The sequence below is a fragment of the Astyanax mexicanus genome, chromosome 25, assembly GCF_023375975.1.
Source record: "Astyanax mexicanus isolate ESR-SI-001 chromosome 25, AstMex3_surface, whole genome shotgun sequence".
Classification (NCBI taxonomy): domain Eukaryota; kingdom Metazoa; phylum Chordata; class Actinopteri; order Characiformes; family Acestrorhamphidae; genus Astyanax; species Astyanax mexicanus.
The window spans coordinates 8,553,531-8,574,176 of record NC_064432.1 but is presented as its reverse complement, the minus strand read 5'-3'; the positions used below and the strand labels follow the sequence as shown (position 1 = coordinate 8,574,176).

The window sequence follows — 20,646 nt, the reverse complement described above, 5'->3', positions numbered from 1 at the left end:
ACACCTATGCAACCACCCAGCAACTATTAGGCAACACCATAGCAACCAGCACAGATACCATAGAAAGACATTAGCAATCCCCTGGCAACATCTTAGCAACCCCTAGAAACCACTAAGCAACACCTTAGCAACCATTTACCATCCCTGGAATACCATAGCGACCCACATGGGCCATTTCAGCTGCACAACCATTGGGTTTTTCTTTAAGGAAATGCACTTTTCTAGCTCTGTTTGTAATCTTTTGTTTTTCATTTCTTTTGTTAGTGTTTTATTTGTCCTAGTGTTCTAGTCTTACTTTCTCTACTTTGTCGCTTTATTCATTTTAAATATGGCTTCAATTAAAACCTCCTTACGTTTGGATCCTGTCTCCAACTCTGAGGCGTTATGCGGATATTATTTTTTTTGGATTAAAACAGAAAACAGAAAACAGCAACAAACTTTTAGGTAAAGTTGTAAAGAAAGTCTGAATTGTGTGTTAATTCTGCTTCAGACTGAAAAGCTTTTTAGATATACATTTTTTTTTACTTTAATTGGTTTAATATAGAATAAAGGTGGGACACTAGAAAAGTTAAATAGAAATTAGTTTGAAATTAGTTTAATTCCAAAGATTTTAAAAGTTTTTTTCTTGTTTATGAACTGTGAGCTTTACTAAACACAAACAGCATGCATCTTGAAGCTTGTCTTAATTCACACTTCAGCCACAGAGTCACAAAGGCCCAGCTAACGCCATGCCTACTTCCTTTACTCTAAAGAGCAGTGATCTCTCTCACACACACACACACACACACACACTTGTGTTCAGAGGTTTGGTTCTCCTGTAAGAGGTAAGAAATAACTATTTTAAATGCAGATTCTTTAAGACAATTCTGAGACATTTATAATTTTTTATTAATTGATTTGATTTTGATATGTTTTGCTTTAATAGCATTTAGCCTCATGTTTATACTGCATTCTATTCAGAAATTTACATTAGTAAGGCTATGTGTCTCTGTAGCTAGTTTGTACTTTTTCGTATCAGTTATTGTGTACCCTCTGTTAATAAACAATATTTGGAGAAAAGAGAACTACAAGTACAATTATGATGGACTACATTCCAACATGGTGGCTCTTCATTGTTGGCTACTTTAGCACTAGCTTCAGTTAGCAGCTAAGGCTAAGCTAAGGCTAATGCTATTGTTTTGGCTTAAATTCATCTGTATGTGAAGCAATTTTAATATTTTTCAGTCCATTCTTACGATTTTAAAGTTTTAAATGTTAATTATTTATTAATTGAGCTTCACTAAACAAAAACATCATGTATTTTGCAGCTTGTCTGAATTCACACTTCAGTCACAGTCACACATTTAAAGAAGCACAGAGGCGCAGCTATCAGCTTTACTGTTTGCTATTTCAGCATTAACATCAGTTAGAAGCTAAGGTTAAGCTAATCTTATTGTTTTGGCTAAAACATCATCCCATACGTCTGTATGGGAAGCCATTAATTTTTTTTTCCTTATTTATTAACTGTTTATTAATCATTAATAAAGCTTCACTAAACACAATCAGCATGTGTCTTGCAGCTTATCTGAATTCACACTTCAGCCACATAGTCATTTAAAGAAGCACAAAGGCTCAGCTAACGGCTTCATTGTTTGCTACATTAGCATTAGCATAATTTAGCAGCTAAAGCTAAGCTAATGCTAAGCTATGCTAAGAACAGGTGTTTTCAAACTTTAGATACTATTTTCAGGCCACAAGTAGTTCTGCTATTTAGGATTAATACTGCTGTATTTACTTAATATTTATTTGTTAATTGTTTTAGTTCATAGTTTTCCATTCATATATTGTTATAGAAGCACATTTGATTTTATGATTATTTTTAATGTAATTACATTTTTTTAATGTTAATTTAATGTATTTTTTGGTAGTTTTTTAATTCTCTAACTCTGTCAGTCTGCTGTACAGAGTGATGTCTCAGAGTGATTTTAAGGACGTGTCCTGCTTTGGGAAGCTGAGAAGTGAAGACCTAGAGGACTTAGCGGTGGTTGTCTATGAGTGCACCGATACCGTTACAGGTCATGACCCTGACACAGAGACGGAGTACACCAACCTGAAGAAGAAACTGCACTTTCTCCAATCAGGTATCAGCATTTTGTTTTTAATTATCTGAAATTTTGAAAGCTAAAGTTACAGTTTGATGGATTTCTACCCCCAGTGTTTACCTTTTACATATTTGTATAAAATATAAAAAAATTACAATAAAATCAGGCATACACTGTTTTGAACTGAATGGCTCAACTGTCTAACTATACTATAAATATACTGTGAAGTGTTAAAGATACTACCACCTGACGGCCCTGAAATGTGTATAGCGTGAACCCACATTTAGGGTGCAGATACTACAGATTAATTAGGCCATAAAATAAGATTACATGGTTTTTGTTTATTTACCACTAGATGGAGACTCTGCAGAAAGCATAAGCTACAGACTGGCTGCAGTGTTTTTGGGTCTGCTGTGTGTTCTCCTGCTGACTGCCATCATACTACTGTGGTTTAAGTTCACTGTAGAGATTGACCAGTTACAGACCAGTTACAACAACCTGACTGCAGAGAGAGACCAGTTGCAGACCAGTTACACCAACCTGACAGCAGAGAGAGACCAGTTGCAGACCAGTTACACCAACCTGGATATTAAAAAAGACCAGTTACAGAAGGAGAGAGATGGTCTGCAGAAGAGACTTTCTGATCTGTGTAGGTGAATATATTGATTATTGGTAACTGTAACCCTGTCAGAAAAGACCATTGAAGTTTTGAATATTAGGGCGTGTCAGTGTGTCTTTGCTATCTGAATGGCAGGAAAAGTACTATATGTACTAATTGTACAAATTTTCTTATTAAATTATGGGTGGGTTTTGGGCTCAATGTAAAATAAATCAATCAGCATGTTATTTGCCTCACATTTTCTTTAAGAGTAAGGTGCGCACTGACTTTGGCAGATTGGTATTTTAATGGTCCAATGCTTCTGCGCTTCTCAGCAGAGGACCGCGGTTCGCCTATTACTGACCCCTGGTCTAGGTTGTATTCAGTCAGCTGGCGCTTTCCATCGCCAAGATACCAATATGCCAGAAATTTACACACTTAAACACACCTCATTTCCAGATATTTTCTAGATATAGTAGATTTACACGCAGTATTGCTATTTAAACTGTGCAGCTGAAAAGTCCTAAAGAATAGGAGGGGTAACTGCCCTTGTTGGGATTAATTAGGAGGTTGGTAAGCCGTGAGGTGTGGTGTGGTATTTTTGTGGTGAGGTCTGGTGTGTGGTGTTCATAGATATGTCTGGTGATTAGGAGCTGTGGTGTGGTATTTTTGTGGTGAGGTCTGGTGTAGTGGGGTGTTTATGGTGAGGTCTGGTCCTGTGAGGTGTGGTATTTACGTGGTGACATCTGGTGCTGATGAGCTGTGGTGCGGTATTTTTGTGGTGAGATCTGGTGCTGATGAGCTGTGGAGCGGTATTTTTGTGGTGAGGTCTGGTGCTGATGAGCTGTGGTGTGGTATTTTTGTGGTGAGGTCTGGTCCTGTGAGGTGTGGTGGGCTGTTTATGGTGAGGTCTGGTGCTGTGAGGTGTGGTGTGGTATTTTTGTGGTGAGGTCTGGTGCTGAGGAGCTGTGGTGTGGTATTTTGGTGGTGAGGTCTGGTGCTGATGAGCTGTGAGGTGGTATTTTCGTGGTGAGATCTGGTGCTGTGAGGTGTGGTGTTTATGGTGAGGTCTGGTGCTGATGAGCTGTGGTGTGGAATTTTTGTGGTGAAGTCTGGTGCTGTGAGGTGTGGTGTGGTATTTTTGGGGTGAGGTCTGGTGCTGTGAGGTGTGTGATGGGTTGTTTGTGGTGAGGTGTGGTGCTGATGAGCTGTGGTGTGGTATTTTTGGGGTGAGGTCTGGTGCTGTGAGGTGTGTGATGGGTTGTTTGTGGTGAGGTGTGGTGCTGATGAGCTGTGGTGTGGTATTTTCATGGTGAGGTCTGGTGCTAATGAGCTATGGTGTGGTACTTTTGTGGTGAGGCCTGGTGCTGTGAGGTGTGGTGGGCTGTTTGTGGTGAGGTCTGGTGCTGATGAGCTGTGGTGTGGTATTTTTGTGGTGAGGTCTGGTGCTGTGAGGTGTGAGGTGGGTTGTTTGTGGTGAGGTCTGGTGCTGATGAGCTGTGGTGTGGTATTTTTGTGGTGAGGTCTGGTGCTGTGAGGTGTGTATGATGAAGGCTGCATGATGAAGGCTCTCTCAATCAGTTTTGGTTTTATCTTTCTTTAAATTCACAGACAAAAGGTTTCTCTAGACTTATGAGATCACTTTACATCAATAAAGATTAATGAACCCGTCTCAGAGGAAGCCATGCAAGCCCATGCCTGGTATGTTTGGAATGATGAGCAGATCCTTTCTTTCTCCAAGCTTTCGTCTTTTCATCACATTAGTAAAGGTTAATCTTTGTCTCATCAGTCCATGATCAGTCCACAGGCTTGTCTTTGTACTTCTTGGTACATTTCGGCCTGGTCTTCCTATTCACCAATGTTCCTGTCATTAACTGCTGTGTTTTTCCTTGTTTAACATCTGTTACTTAGTACACCAGTGACGACTTTCTTCTTCAGTAAATTCCATCTGGTTGTACTGGCTATGAACAATACTTCTAAAATAGCTCTGATGGATTTTCCATCTTCTCTCAGCTTCACAGATGAAATGTTGACCTTTTGTCTTGTATTTATCCTTTAATGATAAACTCAAATGTTTTCATTCTACAGCATTAACAATGTTATCAGCCTCACTGTTCCAGTACTTTAAAGGGCACTGTAGTTCATTATAATACGTTTGTGTTAAGAAGGATGCAATAAATGCAGTGTAAACCTGCGTCTTTATTTGCTTTGCAGTAAACGCCAGTGAGGAGGGGTGGATCTACTTCAATTCTAGTCTTTACTACGTCTCTACTGAGAAGAAGAGCTGGAATGAGAGCAGAAACGACTGCAAAAAGAGAGGATCAGACCTGCTAATGATCAACAGCAGAGAAGAACAGGTGAGAGAAAGAGAGAGAGAGAGAGAGAGAGAGAGAGACGGTCTCAGATCACATGATTAAATGTGTGTGTAATGAGTGCATGTGTGTGTGTTTGAGTGTGTGAAGTGGCTTGTTGGAAGTGTGTAAGCAGTTATTGTACTTCAACAGGTCTTCATTAACACATGGAGAAAAGATCAGCGGGTTTGGATTGGTCTGAGTGACGCTGAAACAGAGGGGGTCTGGAAATGGGTGGACGGATCAGAACTGATCACTGGGTAAGAGACTCCTGAACTGAACTCTGATCATGATGCAGTTACTGACTCTCACTCCTCACTGCTCTGATAAACACTCTGATACTCTCCTTCTCTCTGATAGGTTCTGGAGACCTGGAGAACCCAACGGTGACAGAAATGAGGACTGTGCTATAATTGACCTGAACTGGGCTGATTATCCCTGTAATCGTCAGTTTAATTTGATTTGTGAAAAGAGAATATTGATGACAGTTTGAACATGTTTGTGTGTGTCTTTGTGAGAGAAAGTGTGTTTCACTGCATATATATATATATATCTCCAGAGTTCTAGACCCACGTTGACCTGTTAACGATTCTTGGAAATTTCTTTCTTTGTGATTTACAGTTTAATAAACTTGCACTTGTATCCTGAACAGTGTGAATCATTACAGACAGCAGTTTGTGTTGACTGAATTAAACACAAGCCACACCCCTGTCATTAGATACATTCACTAACTTATGTAAACATAAAATAATGATACAGAAGTATTTATATCACTTTACAATAAGGGTAATTCACAGTTCTTATGACATAATGTTTAACTAATTATTAATTGTCCTTGTTAACACATTAATGTCACAGCCCAGAAAGAAGGAAAGAGTTCTCTTCTGGAATAAATTAATTAAACAAATAAATAACCCCGGAGATCAGCTGAGTTGTCAGTAAAGCACAAAGAAGAAATACATTTTAGAACCTTTTATTACCAACAAAATAAAAATAAAAGGATGTTTAAAAAACAACACTTTAAGTCCCATGCAGATCACAAACCTTAGTCCAGCTATTAGTCCAAATCCACAATAAACGTCCTTAATTGGGGGTGGGGGTACCGCAATTCTCTCAAAAGAGCTAAAAATAGCTTTCTAATAGAACCAGAATGAAGACATGAAGAAATTATATTAAGATTATTTTGTAATCTCATAAGTGTAGTAGTGTATGAGAGATTAAAAGCAGCTTTAATAAAGAGCATGAGAGCTCTGTTGTTTTAACACCTCCACCACCACAGGAAACTGTATATAGCTGATGGCACTTGGGCACTTCCTTTATTAACAGCATTATTTTAGTTAAAGTAGGCGAGCAATGCAGCACTGCTGTAGTGTTTCTACAGAGACGCAGTAATTCAGTGTTTCAGTCTTTTAGAGATTAGACATGTCTCTGAGTGTTTATGATGACGTGATTGGATCTGAGGAGATGAACAGAGGAGATAAAGTGGAGATGGTGGTGGATATCTATGAGAGTGCAGACGCTATTAGAGGTCATGACCCCAGCACAGAGGGAGAGGACACCAACATGATGGGGTTCCTGAAGACACAACAAGCAGGTACTATTACTAATTATTAAAACAGTAAATACTATATAACTACAATATAACTCAGTAAACACTGTTCACTCAGAGGAAAGACAATTTTCTATCATGATGTGTGAGGCGCACCTGTGCTGTCAAGAGAGCAATGAACGTCTGATGGTTGACTTTTGTGAGGGTTCAAATCAGTCAGTGGCACACCTGTGTTTTCTGTTGCCAAGATAGCAATACACCCAAAATGTACCTACGCACACCACACTTCTAGACCACTGTGCCCATCAGGGTAGATGTATTCGTAAGTGCACAGGCATGCAAATAGACTGTTGGTGAGATGTTAGATAGCAATGAGCATCGCAACATTTTTTGCGCAGGATGTAGGAAAGGACACTTTGTGTTAGAAAATGAATGTTCCATCCATCTGCACCCACTATCAGACATCACTCCAACTCCCATAATTCATGTCACCTTGCTACAGTATGAGCACACGGGCCAGTGTTCAACCTCATGAAATAACACTCAGTGTTCCCTGACGTCCCCTGATTTAAGATTTCCTGAACAATTTAAATACTGTTTATAAGAGTAAAGTTTATTTATCTGTGTTTCCTCATAGAGAGTCTCTCTGCAGGAAGCAGACGCTACAGACTGGCTGCAGTGGGTCTGGGTCTGCTGTGTGTTCTCCTGCTGACTGCCATCACAGTGCTGTGGATCCAGTTCAACCACCTGACTGCAGAGAGAGACCAATTACAGACCAGTAACACCAACCTGACTGCAGAGAGAGACCAGTTACAGACCAGTAACACCAACCTGACTGCAGAGAGAGACCAGTTACAGACCAGTAACACCAACCTGACTGCAGAGAGAGACCAGTTACAGACCAGTTACACCAACCTGACTGCAGAGAGAGACAGGCTCCAAAGAAGGTTTTCTGAACTGGGTTAGTGACTAACTACTTACAGCCTCTCTGAAGCCTCTCTGATTCTGGTGTGATGGTCAGTTAGAATAAATTGGTGAAAATTTGTTCCACAAAAACGTGGTGTTTGTGGTGAGGTCTGGTGCTGAGGAGCTGTGGTGTGGTATTTTTGTGGTAAGTTCTGGTGCCGTGAGGTGTGGTGTGTGGTGTTCATGGTGATGTCTGGTGATTAGGAGCTGTGGTGTGGTATTTTTGTGGTGAGGTCTGGTGTAGTGGGGTGTTTATGGTGAGGTCTGGTCCTGTGAGGTGTGGTATTTACGTGGTGAGATCTGGTGCTGATGAGCTGTGGTGCGGTATTTTTGTGGTGAGGTCTGGTGCTGATGAGCTGTGGTGCGGTATTTTTGTGGTGAGGTCTGGTGCTGATGAGCTGTGGTGTGGTATTTTTGTGGTGAGGTCTGGTCCTGTGAGGTGTGGTGGGCTGTTTATGGTGAGGTCTGGTGCTGGTGTGGTGTGGTATTTGTGTGGTGTGGTGAGGTCTGGTGCTGAGGAGCTGTGGTGTGGTATTTTGGTGGTGAGGTCTGGTGCTGATGAGCTGTGAGGTGGTATTTTTGTGGTGAGGCCTGGTGCTGTGAGGTGTGGTGGGCTGTTTGTGGTGAGGTCTGGTGCTGATGAGCTGTGGTGTGGGATTTTTGTGGTGAAGTCTGGTGCTGTGAGGTGTGGTGTGGTATTGTTGTGGTGAGGTCTGGTGCTGTGAGGTGTGTGATGGGTTGTTCGTGGTGAGGTCTGGTGCTGATGAGCTATGGTGTGGTATTTTTGTGGTGAGGTCTGGTGCTGTGAGGTGTGTGGTGGGTTGTTTGTGGTGAGGTGTGGTGCTGATGAGCTATGGTGTGGTATTTTTGTGGTGAGGTGTGGTGCTGATGAGCTGTGGTCTGGTACTTTTGTGGTGAGGCCTGGTGCTGTGAGGTGTGGTGGGCTGTTTATGGTGAGGTCTGGTGCTGATGAGCTGTGGTGTGGTATTTTTGTGGTGAGGTCTGGTGCTGTGAGGTGTGAGGTGGGTTGTTTGTGGTGAGGTGTGGTGCTGATGAGCTATGGTGTGGTATTTTTGTGGTGAGGTCTGATACTTTGAGGTGTGGTGGGCTGTTTATGGTGAGGTCTGGTGGTGATGAGTTGTGGTGTGGTATTTTTGTGGTGAGGTCTGGTGCCGTGAGGTGTGTATGATGAAGGCTGCATGAAGGATCTCCCAATCAGTGTGGTTTTATCTTTCTTTAAATTCACAGACAAAAGGTTTCTCTAGACCAGCGTTTCTCAACCTTTTTTCTATCACGGCACCCTTTAAATATATGCGAGATGTCAAGGCACCCCAGTTTACGGACGGGGGGGGGGTGGGGGGGGGGTGCTGGCGCAGTACTTCAGGTGAGAACGAGGGGTGTTGCTGGCGGAATATGAAATAAAATAGCGCGTGCATCGCGTGGGGGGACAAAAACTTTACAGTGTGTCCCAATTTAGGGGCTGCATCCTTCAGAGGCTGTATTCGAAGACAGATTGCGTCACAGCTGCGCAGTAATACACCGCCTCTGTGGGTCGCATCCTTCAGAGTATGCTGCCTGTGAATTGGGACACACCCCGACACGAGCTGACTCTGGAAAGGAAATATGCACGTGAGGCGCAATATTTTGACGGCACCCCCGATGAAGCCAGACGGCACCCCAGGGTGCCGCGGCACCCTGGTTGAGAAACACTGCTCTAGACTTATGAGATCACTTTACATCAATAAAGTTTAATGAACACGTCCCAAAGGAAGCTATGCAAGCCCATGCCGGGTATGTTTGGAATGATGAGCAGATCCTTTCTTTCTCCAAGCTTTCATCTTTTCATCACATTAGTAAAGGTTAATCTTTGTCTCATCAGTCCATGATCAGTCCACAGGCTTGTCTTTGTTCTTCTTGGTACATTTCGGCCTGGTCTTCCTATTCACCAATGTTCCTGTCATTAACTGCTGTGTTTTTCCTTGTTCAACATCTGTTACTTAGTACACCAGTGACGACTTTCTTCTTCAGTACATTCCATCTGGTTGTACTGGCTATGAACAATACTTCTAAAATAGCTCTGATGGATTTTCCATCTTCTCTCAGCTTCACAGATGAAATGTTGACCTTTTGTCTTGTATTTATCCTTTAATGATAAACCTAAATGTTTTCATTCTACAGCATTAACAATGTTATCAGCCTCACTATTCCAGTACTTTAAAGGGCACTGTAGTTCATTATAAGTTTGTGTTAAGAAGGATGCAATAAATGCAGTGTAAACCTGCGTCTTTATTTGCTTTGCAGTAAACGCCAGTGAGGAGGGGTGGATCTACTTCAATTCTAGTCTTTACTACGTCTCTACTGAGAAGAAGAACTGGAATGAGAGCAGAAACGACTGCAAAAAGAGAGGATCAGACCTGGTGATCATCAACAGCAGAGAAGAACAGGTGAGGGAGAGAGAGAGAGAGAGAGAGAGAGAGAGAGACGGTCTCAGATCACATGATTGTTGGAAATGTGTAAGCAGTTATTGTATTTCAACAGGTCTTCATTAACACATTGAGAAAAGATCAGAAGGTTTGGATTGGTCTGAGTGACGGTGAAACAGAGGGGGTCTGGAAATGGGTGGACGGATCAGAACTGATCACTGGGTAAGAGACTCCTGAACTGAACTCTGATCATGATGCAGTTACTGACTCTCACTCCTCACTGCTCTGATAAACACTCTGATACTCTCCTTCTCTCTGATAGGTTCTGGAGACCTGGAGAACCCAACGGTGACAGAAATGAGGACTGTGCTATAATTGACCTGAACTGGGCTGATTATCCCTGTAATCGTCAGTTTAATTTGATTTGTGAAAAGAGAATATTGATGACAGTTTGAACATGTTTGTGTGTGTCTTTGTGAGAGAAAGTGTGTTTCACTGCATATATATATATATATATATATCTCCAGAGTTCTGGGCCCACGTTGACCTGTTAACGATTCTTGGAAATTTCTTTCTTTGTGATTTACAGTTTAATAAACTTGCACTTGTATCCTGAACAGTGTGAATCATTACAGACAGCAGTTTGTGTTGACTGAATTAAACACAAGCCACACCCCTGTCATTAGATACCTTCACTAACTTATGTAAACATAAAATAATGATACAGAAGTATTTATATCACTTTACAATAAGGGTAATTCACAGTTCTTATGACATAATGTTTAACTAATTATTAATTGTCCTTGTTAACACATTAATGTCACAGCCCAGAAAGAAGGAAAGAGTTCTCTTCTGGAATAAATGAATTAACCAAATAAATAACCCTGGAGATCAGCTGAGTTGTCAGTAAAGCCAGAGAAGAAAAACATTTTAAAACCTTTTATTACCAACAAAATAAAAATAAAAGGATGTTTAAAAAACAACACTTTAAGTCCCATGCAGATCACAAACCTTAGTCCAGCTATTAGTCCAAGTCCACAATAAACGTCCTTAATTGGGGGTGGGGGGACCGCAATTCTCTCAAAAGAGCTAAAAATTGCTTTCTAATACAACCAGAAAATGTACAGATAATTATTTAAATTTACTTAATGTCCAAATCAAACCAGCCCTGAAATTTACTAAAATGTATTCTCCTTCACAGCAAAAAAACACAAACACGCTACACCAAAAACCCTTTTAGCTACAATCACAGAAGACCCAACACACTAATCACTGCAATAAATATATTAGATCTATAATAAACCAGTGACAGGCTTAACAAGAGACACAGCAGTAATAAATACCCTCTATCACAAATTCAGAGTTTAAAAATAAGGCTCCGATTCTCTGAATCGTTCACTCACTGACTCACTCACTCTCTCCACCGCTCAGAGAATCGTTCACTCGCTCCGACTCACTGACTCACTCACTCTCTCCACCGCTCAGAGAATCGTTCACTCGCTCCGACTCACTGACTCACTCACTCGCTCCACCGCTCAGAGAATCGTTCACTCGCTTCGACTCACTGACTCACTCACTCACTCCACTGCTCAGAGAATCGTTCACCCGCTCCAGCTACAATTTACTACTCCAGCCACTGTTCGCTCCCCAATCATCACTACTTCATCTATGAGAGAGAATCAAACTGCTGCTGTTGATCAGTGTGAGAAACAGTGGATAAAACACTCATTAGAAATGTGGAGTGATGGATGAACTAGACTTTCAGAAACGTGCATGGAAATATAAACACATAAACATACATAAAGAATTTATACTCAGATTATATTGTAATCTCATTAATGTAGTCGTGTATGAGAGAATAAGAGCAGCTTTAATAAAGAGCATGAGAGCTCTGCTGTTTTCACACCTTTACACAGCTCAAACAGGAAACTGTATAGAGTTGATGGCACTTGGACACTTCCTTTATGAACAGCACTATTTTAGTTAAAGTAGCCGAGCAGTGCTGTAGTGTTCCTACAGAGACGCAGTAATTCAGTGTTTCAGTCTTTTAGAGATTAGACATGTCTCTGAGTGTTTATGAGGATCTGATCTACTTTGAGGAGCTGAACAGAGCAGATCGAGACGAGATAACGGTGGTTATATACAAGAGTTCACACTCTGTTAGAGGCCTTGACACCAACACAGAGATGGAGGACGCCAACATGATGAGGATCCTGAAGACACAACAAGCAGGTACCATGACTAATTATGAAAAGAGTAAATAATATAACAGTAAAAAAAGAGATGTATTCTGTAGAAAGTGATTTCTGCTGTAATCCTGCTCTTGTGGGCTAGTTTAGCAATGAGCATAGTGACATGCTTTGCACTGGGTGTAAAATACGGACGGTCCTTTGTGTTACAACTTCCGATATGACAGCTGATCCATTTATTACAGATTAAAACCACAGTTGTAGAAAACATAAAAAATGTTGACATGGAGAGTATCACAATGATTGTATGAATTGCCTACTCTCATGTTGGCTGTCATCACGTGATGCTTGTTGTCATGGTTACGTGTTCACTAAGCGATACTACACTTGCACATCATTGGATTGGATCAAATTGGATTACTTGTAGCATGCATATAAACAGAGAGTTCACTCAGACTACTGGGGAGAGTGATTCACTCCAGCTCCCATAATTCATGTCACCTTGCTAATAGCATACTGATCAGTGTTCATCCTTACTCACTGGATAACACCTCACGACTTATACAGGTGTGGGTGTTTCCTGACTTCCCTGAGGAACACTTCATGATCAATTTGCATACTGTTTCTATGAGTAAAGTTCATGTATCTGTGTTTCCTCATAGAGAGTCGCTCTGCAGGAAGCAGACCCTACAGACTGGCTGCAGTGGGTCTGGGTCTGCTGTGTGTTCTCCTGCTGACTGCCATCACAGTGCTGTGGATCCAGTTCAACCACCTGGCTGCAGAGAGGAACCAGTTACAGACCAGTTACACCAACCTGACTGCAGAGAGAGACCAGTTACAGACCAGTAACACCAACCTGACTGCAGAGAGAGACAGGCTCCAAAGAAGGTTTTCTGAACTGGGTTAGTGACTAATTACTTACATTTGGAAGCCTCTCTGATTCTGGTGTGATGGTCAGTTAGAATAAATTGGTCAAATATGTTCCACAAAAAGGTTCCCTTGGGCTGTTTTATTGGTGAGCCTTGGTTTTGGTTCTGTGAGGTCTGGTGCTGTGAAGTGTGGTGTGGTATTTTCGTGGTGAGATCTGGTGCTGATGAGCTGTGGGGTGTGGTATTTTTGTGCTGAGGTGTGGTGCTGATGAGCTGTGGGGTGTGGTATTTTTGTGGTGAGGTCTGGTTCTGTGAGGTGTGGTGTGGTATTTGTTTGGTAAGATCTGGTTCTGTGAGGTGTGGTGGGGTGTTTATGGTGAGGTCTGGTGCTGATGAGCTGTGGGGTGTGGTATTTTTGTGCTGAGGTGTGGTGCTGATGAGCTGTGGGGTGTGGTATTTTTGTGGTGACGTCTGGTTCTGTGAGGTGTGGTGTGGTATTTGTTTGGTAAGATCTGGTTCTGTGAGGTGTGGTGGGGTGTTTATGATGAGGTCTGGTGCTGATGAGCTGTGGTGTGGTATTTTTGTGGTGAGGTCTGGTGCTGTGAGGTGTGGTGTGTGGTGTTTATGGCGATGTCTGGTGATTAGGAGCTGTGGTGTGGTATTTTTGTGGGGAGGTCTGGTGTAGTGGGGTGTTTATGGTGAGGTCTGGTCCTGTGTGGTGTGGTATTTTTGTGGTGAGGTCTGGTGCTGATGAGCTGTGGTGTGGTATTTTTGTGGTGAGGTCTGGTGCTGATGAGCTGTGGTGTGGTATTTTTGTGGTGAGGTCTGGTGCTGATGAGCTGTGGTGTGGTATTTTTGTGGTGAGGTCTGGTGCTGATGAGCTGTGGTGTGGTATTTTTGTGGTGAGGTCTGGTGCTGATGAGCTGTGGTGTGGTATTTTTGTGGTGAGGTCTGGTGCTGATGAGCTGTGGTGTGGTATTTTCGTGGTGAGATCTGGTGCTGATGAGCTGTGGTGTGGTATTTTTGTGGTGAGATCTGGTGCTGATGAGCTGTGGTGTGGTATTTTTGTGCTGAGGTGTGGTGCTGATGTGCTGTGGGGTGTGGTATTTTTGTGGTGAGGTCTGGTTCTGTGAGGTGTGGTGTGGTATTTTTTTGGTAAGATCTGGTTCTGTGAGGTGTGGTGGGGTGTTTATGGTGAGGTCTGGTGCTGATGAGCTGTGGTGTGGTATTTTTGTGGTAAGTTCTGGTGCCGTGAGGTGTGGTGTGGTATTTTTGTGGTGAGGTCTGGTGCTGTGAGGTGTGGTGTGTGGTGTTCATAGATATGTCTGGTGATTAGGAGCTGTGGTGTGGTATTTTTGTGTTGAGGTCTGGTGTAGTGGGGTGTTTATGGTGAGGTCTGGTCCTGTGAGGTGTGGTATTTTTGTGGTGAGGTCTGGTGCTGAGGAGCTGTGGTGTGGTATTTTTGTGGTGAGGTCTGGTGCTGAGGAGCTGTGGTGAGGTGTGGCGTTTGTGTTTTTTGGAAGTTCAGTAGCTGCTAATTATACATAAACTATACAGACAAAAGTTTTTGCTCTTTCTTTGAACTCTCATCCAATCCCGTCAATAGATAGATAGATAGATAGATAGATAGATAGATAGATAGATAGATAGATAGATAGATAGATAGATAGATAGATAGATAGATAGATACTTTATTTACCCCGAAGGAAATTTAGGCATCCAGCAGCAACAACACAATACAATAAGAAACATACTCAAACAAATCAAAACACAGAAGAATAGAAAATATATAAGGCTATAAAAAAAAATCCTAACTATACAAGGTAAGAATCTACCTGTAAACGGAGCAGTGCAGTAGATGTTGCTAATGGTCATAAATAATTAAATAATTAACAGAGTAAAGTGCAATGTGCATTGACATCGATTACGAAAGTGACTGATGTGACATAGAAATATAATATAATATAAATATGCATACGTTAGAAGACAGTTCTAAAAAGAGAATGTGAAAATGTGAATACACAATCATGAGTAAAGTGTACTTTAATGTAAGTGAGGTTGGGGAAGTGTTAACATAAATAATTAAGTGGTTGAATAATGTCCATGTGGTGTGACTGGATTAAACTCAGTCGTCAGCAGCATCCCGTCCCCGATGGGAGGAGTTAAAGAGTCTGATGGCTCTCGGAATGAAGGATTTTCTGAGTCTGTCTGTTGTGCAGCTCTGTGACAGCAGTCTGCCACTGAACACACTCCTCTGCTTCATGATGGTGGTGTGAAGTGGGTGACTATCATTGTTCATGATAGAAAGCAGTTTATCCAAAGTCCTTCTCTCAGCTATTGTGACCAGAGAGTCCAGCTCCATTCCAACCACTGCCCCGGCCCTCCTGACCAGCTTGTCCAACCGTGATGCATCTCTCCTCTTCATGTTGCCTCCCCAGCACACCACAGCGTAGAAGAGAATGCTGGCCACGATTGATTGGTAGAACATCTGCAGAAGCTTCCTACAGATGTTAAAGGTCCGCAGTCTCCTCAGGAAATAGAGCCGACTCTGTCCCTTCCTGTACAGGGTGTCTGTATTTGTTGACCAGTCCAGTTTGTTGTCCAGCTACAGACCAAGGTACTTGTCTTCACTGTCTCCACATCAACCCCCTCGATGGAGACTGGCTGCAAGGGTAGTCCAGACCTACGGAAGTCCACCACCATCTCCTTGGTCTTGGATATGATCAACTGCAGTTGGTTCAGTCGGCACCAAGCAACAAAGTCATCTCCCTCTCACTCCTCTTCCTGACCACCCTTCACACACCCAACGATGGCAGTGTCATCCGAGAATTTCTGCAGATGGCACATCTCAGAGTTGTACTGGAAGTCTGAATGGCCATAGGTGTATAAAATCAATGACCTAGGCTTACAGACTGCTACTACTAACATTAGTGGAAGAATGGTTCGCTCTTAGGAGCTCAGTGGACTCCATCATGGTACAGTGATAGGATGCAGCACCTGTGCAACAAGTCCAGTTGTGAAATACCAAAGATTCCACCCACAGCCTACTGTCAGTGCTATCACCAACTTTTACACAGACCTCCAAACTTCAAAGCTTCATGGAATGGGACGAGCAGATATACAGTGACCTCCAAAATTATTGGAACAGTGACGACGATCTTTTTATTTCTGCTGTAGACTGAAAACATTTGGGTTTGACACTAAAAGTTGAATATGAGAAAAAAGATCAACATTTCAGCTTTTCTTCTTCTGGTGAAGCCTTTTTACTTTTGTCAAGCAGTCTGTTAGACCTTCACTCCTGCCCTTTACAGCACTCACAATGTTTCTGTCATCAACTGCTGCGATTTGCCTTGAGTTGCCTGTTCAACATCTGTTACTTAGTACACCAGTGACGACTTTCTTCTTCAGTACATTCCATTCGGTTGTACTGGCTATAACCAATATTTGTTAAATAGCTCTGATTTATTTTCCATCTTCTCTCAGCTTCACAGACAAAATGTTGACCTTTTGTCTCATATTTATCTTTAAATGTTAAACCTAAATGTTTTCAGTCTACGGCATTAACAATGTTATCAGCCTCACTGTTCCAGTACTTTAAAGAGCAATGTAGTTCATTATATTAAGTTTGTGTAAAGAAGGATGCAATACATGCAGTGTAAACTTCTGTCTTTATTTGCTTTGCAGTAAAAGCCAGTGAGGAGGGATGGGTCAACTTCAACTTCAGTCTTTACTACGTCTCTACTGAGAAGAAGATCTGGAATGAGAGCAGAGACGACTGCAGAGAGAGAGGATCAGACCTGCTAATGATCAACAGCAGAGAAGAACAGGTGAGAGAGAGAGAGAGAGAGAGAGAGAGAGACAGTCTTGGATCACATGATTGTTGGAAATGTGTAAGCAGTTATTGTACTTCAACAGGACTTCATTAACACATTGATAGAAGATCAAAAGGTTTGGATTGGTCTGAGTGACGGTGAAACAGAGGGGGTCTGGAAATGGGTGGACGGATCAGAACTGATCACTGGGTAAGAGACTCCTGAACTGAACTCTGATCATGATGCAGTTACTGACTCTCACTCCTCACTGCTCTGATAAACACTCTCATACTCTCCTTCTCTCTGATAGGTTCTGGTTACCTGGAGAACCCAACATTTATGGAGATGAGGACTGTGTTATAAATGAATGGAACTGGGCTGATTATCCCTGTAATCGTCAGTTTAATTGGATTTGTGAAAAAAGAATATTGATGACAGTTTGAACATGTTTGGGTTTGTGTGTGTAAGAGAGAGAGAGTGTGATGATTAATGTGTGAGACAAGTTTACTGTATATATATATATATATATATGAGCAGTGCTTGTATTTTGTATTTTCTGATTTTAGATTTTTTTGCTTAGCTACAGATAGCTGATTTTTGCCTGCACTTTATTATTTGATCATTTTAACTCTATACTCGTCATCCTGAACAGATTTTTTATCTCCCTTTTTTCTTTTTTTAAAGTTCAATAAACTTGTAATTGTATCCTGAACAGTGTGAATCATTACAGACAGTTTTTTCTGTTGACTGAATTGAATAGAATTTTGGAACAACTTAGTCTAAGTAACTATAGGTTTACATGGGATCTCCGGTTGATTCCGAGTTTTACAGAGACCTTAAATAAACACTAGGGAAGCACGGTTTGACAAAGTAGCACAACTCGACAGAACACCGGTCAAAGCTGGTGATGTTAGAATTCGGATTTTATGATATAAAGTGGACTCTGTTACGTGGTGAAACTGCCCAAGGACTGAATCACCAAGTCTGAGGTAAAAGTTTAGTAGCATTAGTTGAGCTGAAAGTCTGACGTTAAGCGAAGTTTAAGGGTTAACTTCACCTAGCACTCAGAGCTGTATCTTTATAACTAAGGCTGCATCTCTGGAAATATGTTGTCCTTTTAGACAAAATTAGACAACTTTTTAGACAACACTTTTAGCGTTTTAGAGCTTCAAAATTTACTGGGGGGGAAGGCAGGGCACTTTCTCCGCTGCAGTGCTGTTAGCCAATCAGAGACGATATGTTTGCATGTATGAATATTCATAAGCAAGAGCCGAAATCCTGTATTTCTTTAGAGACCCCTAATTCAATGTTCTAAAGCAGGGTTATACATATAGAAACACCTGAGCACTTTTTTCACAAAAAAACTGCTCGCATGGCATTTATTTATACTAGACCAAAATTAAACATTTTAAATGAAAGAAAAAACAATGGAATGGGACATTTAAATGTACCCATCTTTGATATGTATGGTAATAATGTATGGTTGTGTGTTTGGAACAAACTTTTTTGGGTCCTTTGGTCCTGACCATAGTCCATGTCAACTTTTACATTTGGGTTTACATTTGGGTTTATACCAAACTAAATGTTCTGGAGGTTTGCATTAAACAAGGTAGGTGTGAAAGCTCCCTTAAGGTATACATACCCACAATGCTCTACCATGCTGTCCAATTAGAAAACAACCTCATGTTAATCAAACTACTCATTCACCATTACCTTTAGCGAATTTAACAGATCACAACATTTTCTAGTTATTAAAAGCTTTAATCATTATATCATCAACAGCTTTCCAATCATCATCAATCAATCAATCAGTTTAATACACTGTACAATCTGATCAATAAGAAGCATTTGCTGTTCACTCTTATTTAGAAATTCTCTCACAGATTCCAAAAACAGGGTGATGACAGGGAAAATCAGCCCAGGTTGAAGGACCAGAAGTAGCTCCTTTGTATCCGGTTACACCACAGTCCTCATTTCCTTCATAGTCATTGGGTTCTCCTGTCCACCAGAACCTGAAAGTACAATATTGAAGTTTTTTTACTGTCTGACATCTATACCTTTGAAAATATAGCCATAGTGACAGCCATAGTGTTTACAAATTTCAACTTTGTCTTATTGAATGTTAAAGGCCATATTCTCCCGAGTATTTTGATAGCAAATATGTCAGAATTGTTCAAAATTCCTACGACTAGTTCGCAAGGTGTAGGTTTTGCATATTATGCAAATTAGAAAAAAGTGGGCGGGACTTTGTAGTCCAAATTGAAAAGATGTTGGGATTGACCCAAGTTATCAAAGAAAAACATAGTTTTGACCAATCAATGTAGTTTTTGTTGTACGAATTTTATCATTGTGGGTGTAACCTGTATATCAATGATCCTCTGCTGCACTGGACATTCTAACACAGAGTAAACAAACATGGCCGCCCCCTCATCACACAGTATGAGGTAAATTGGGAAGATAAAACTGTTTTAGATTTTGAACTGCACTAACACACTAAATAGTGCACTATTTATGTAACAGGGAACGATTTTGAACGCAGATCATACTTTCAAACAACCTCAATGTGGCAGGAAAACCACAAACCTGCAAACTCTGTCCGGCTTTAACACAACAACTGCAACTCTAAGGAGTCAATTCTAAACCGCACAGAAATAACAGTCAAAGTCAAAAAACGTCCTTAGTCAAAAAGTGACTAAGGACGTATCGAGGAAATGAAACACAACATGGGGTGAAGATCTAAAAATGCTAAGATAAGCTAAGCTTCCTTTTCACACAGACATGCTTTATTTACATCAATTATCATTTAAAAACTCAGTTTAGATTTTAAATGTCTTCATTATAAGTGTACATAAGTTCCACTCACCTGTGATCGGAGACTCATCAATCAGAAAAATACAATGAAGATGTCCTTGTTTGTTGGTCTGTCTGTCTGTCTGTCTGTCTGGGTGTGAGAACACGGATCCTCTTCACTTGTGCCCTGTCTGTCTAAAGGCTAAAGGAAGTCTCAGACCTCAGTTGACACGCAGACTTTCCTTGAAACAATAGCTTGTGGTTTAAAAGTGTCAATGAAGAGCTGCCAGTGTCACACTGTTTTGTGCTCTTAGTTTTGTTTTTACCCTCTCAACATGTTACACTTGAATAAATGCTATGGTATAACATGTATTAATGTCCATATTATTAATAAAAATTGTATACAGTCATTGTTGAAAGTGTTGGCACCCCTAGAAGTTTTCCAGAAACTACAAGGCTTCCTATAACCATTAACAAGCTTCTTACACTTGTCAACTTTTGCAAACTGCTCCAGGTCTCTCATATTTAAAGAACTCTCAGAACTCTTCGGCGCTTTGTTTCCATCTATCTCTGGGTGCTTTTTGAAGTATGTTTGGGGTCATTGTCATGCTGGAAGACCCATGACCTAGGATACAAACCCAGGTTTCTGACACCAGGCCTTACTGTACATTGTGACCCAAAATCCTTTGGTAAGATTCATATTTTATGATGCCTTGCACACAGTCAGAGTCAGAGTTTTTGGCTAAGTCACATGTGTCCTCCCATGTCTTCTCCTGCCATAGCCATGGCTGGATTACTGACCGGGCCAGTGGAGCCAGCGCCCAGGGACCCTTGAGGTCAGGGGGCCTTGGCCTAAAACATTTTGCGATGGCTATAAACATTTATGATACAAAATATATTTTTATTTCAGAGGGCTCCCTTCATTTTAAGGATCCTCTGACTATTAGGAATTTTGACCCCAGGGCCTCTTGGGGGCCCTAGCAATGCTTTTGGGCCACTTATGAATGGATGAGGCTTC

General features: G+C 41.3%; 3 protein-coding genes across 3 annotated transcripts in view; 1 reads left to right on the top strand and 2 right to left on the bottom strand.

The window, feature by feature from the left end:
* Positions 1–19,779, bottom strand: part of LOC111197672 (C-type lectin domain family 4 member M-like) — an 82,667-nt gene extending 62,888 nt beyond the window's left edge. The window contains exon 1 of the mRNA XM_049472080.1: positions 19,702–19,779. The gene's annotated coding sequence lies outside the window, so the exon portion shown is untranslated. The remainder of the gene's footprint in view (positions 1–19,701) is intronic.
* LOC111189973 (CD209 antigen-like protein C) overlaps positions 1–20,646 on the bottom strand; it is an 85,231-nt gene that overhangs the window by 33,124 nt on the left and 31,461 nt on the right. The window lies entirely within an intron of this gene.
* On the top strand, positions 6,398–17,550 carry LOC111189969 (asialoglycoprotein receptor 1-like). Its single transcript, XM_049472088.1, has 5 exons — positions 6,398–6,624; positions 7,217–7,540; positions 16,711–16,853; positions 16,942–17,048; positions 17,149–17,550. Exons 1-5 carry the CDS (start codon positions 6,453–6,455, stop codon positions 17,279–17,281), a joined length of 879 nt encoding a protein of 292 aa, XP_049328045.1. The 5' UTR covers positions 6,398–6,452; the 3' UTR covers positions 17,282–17,550.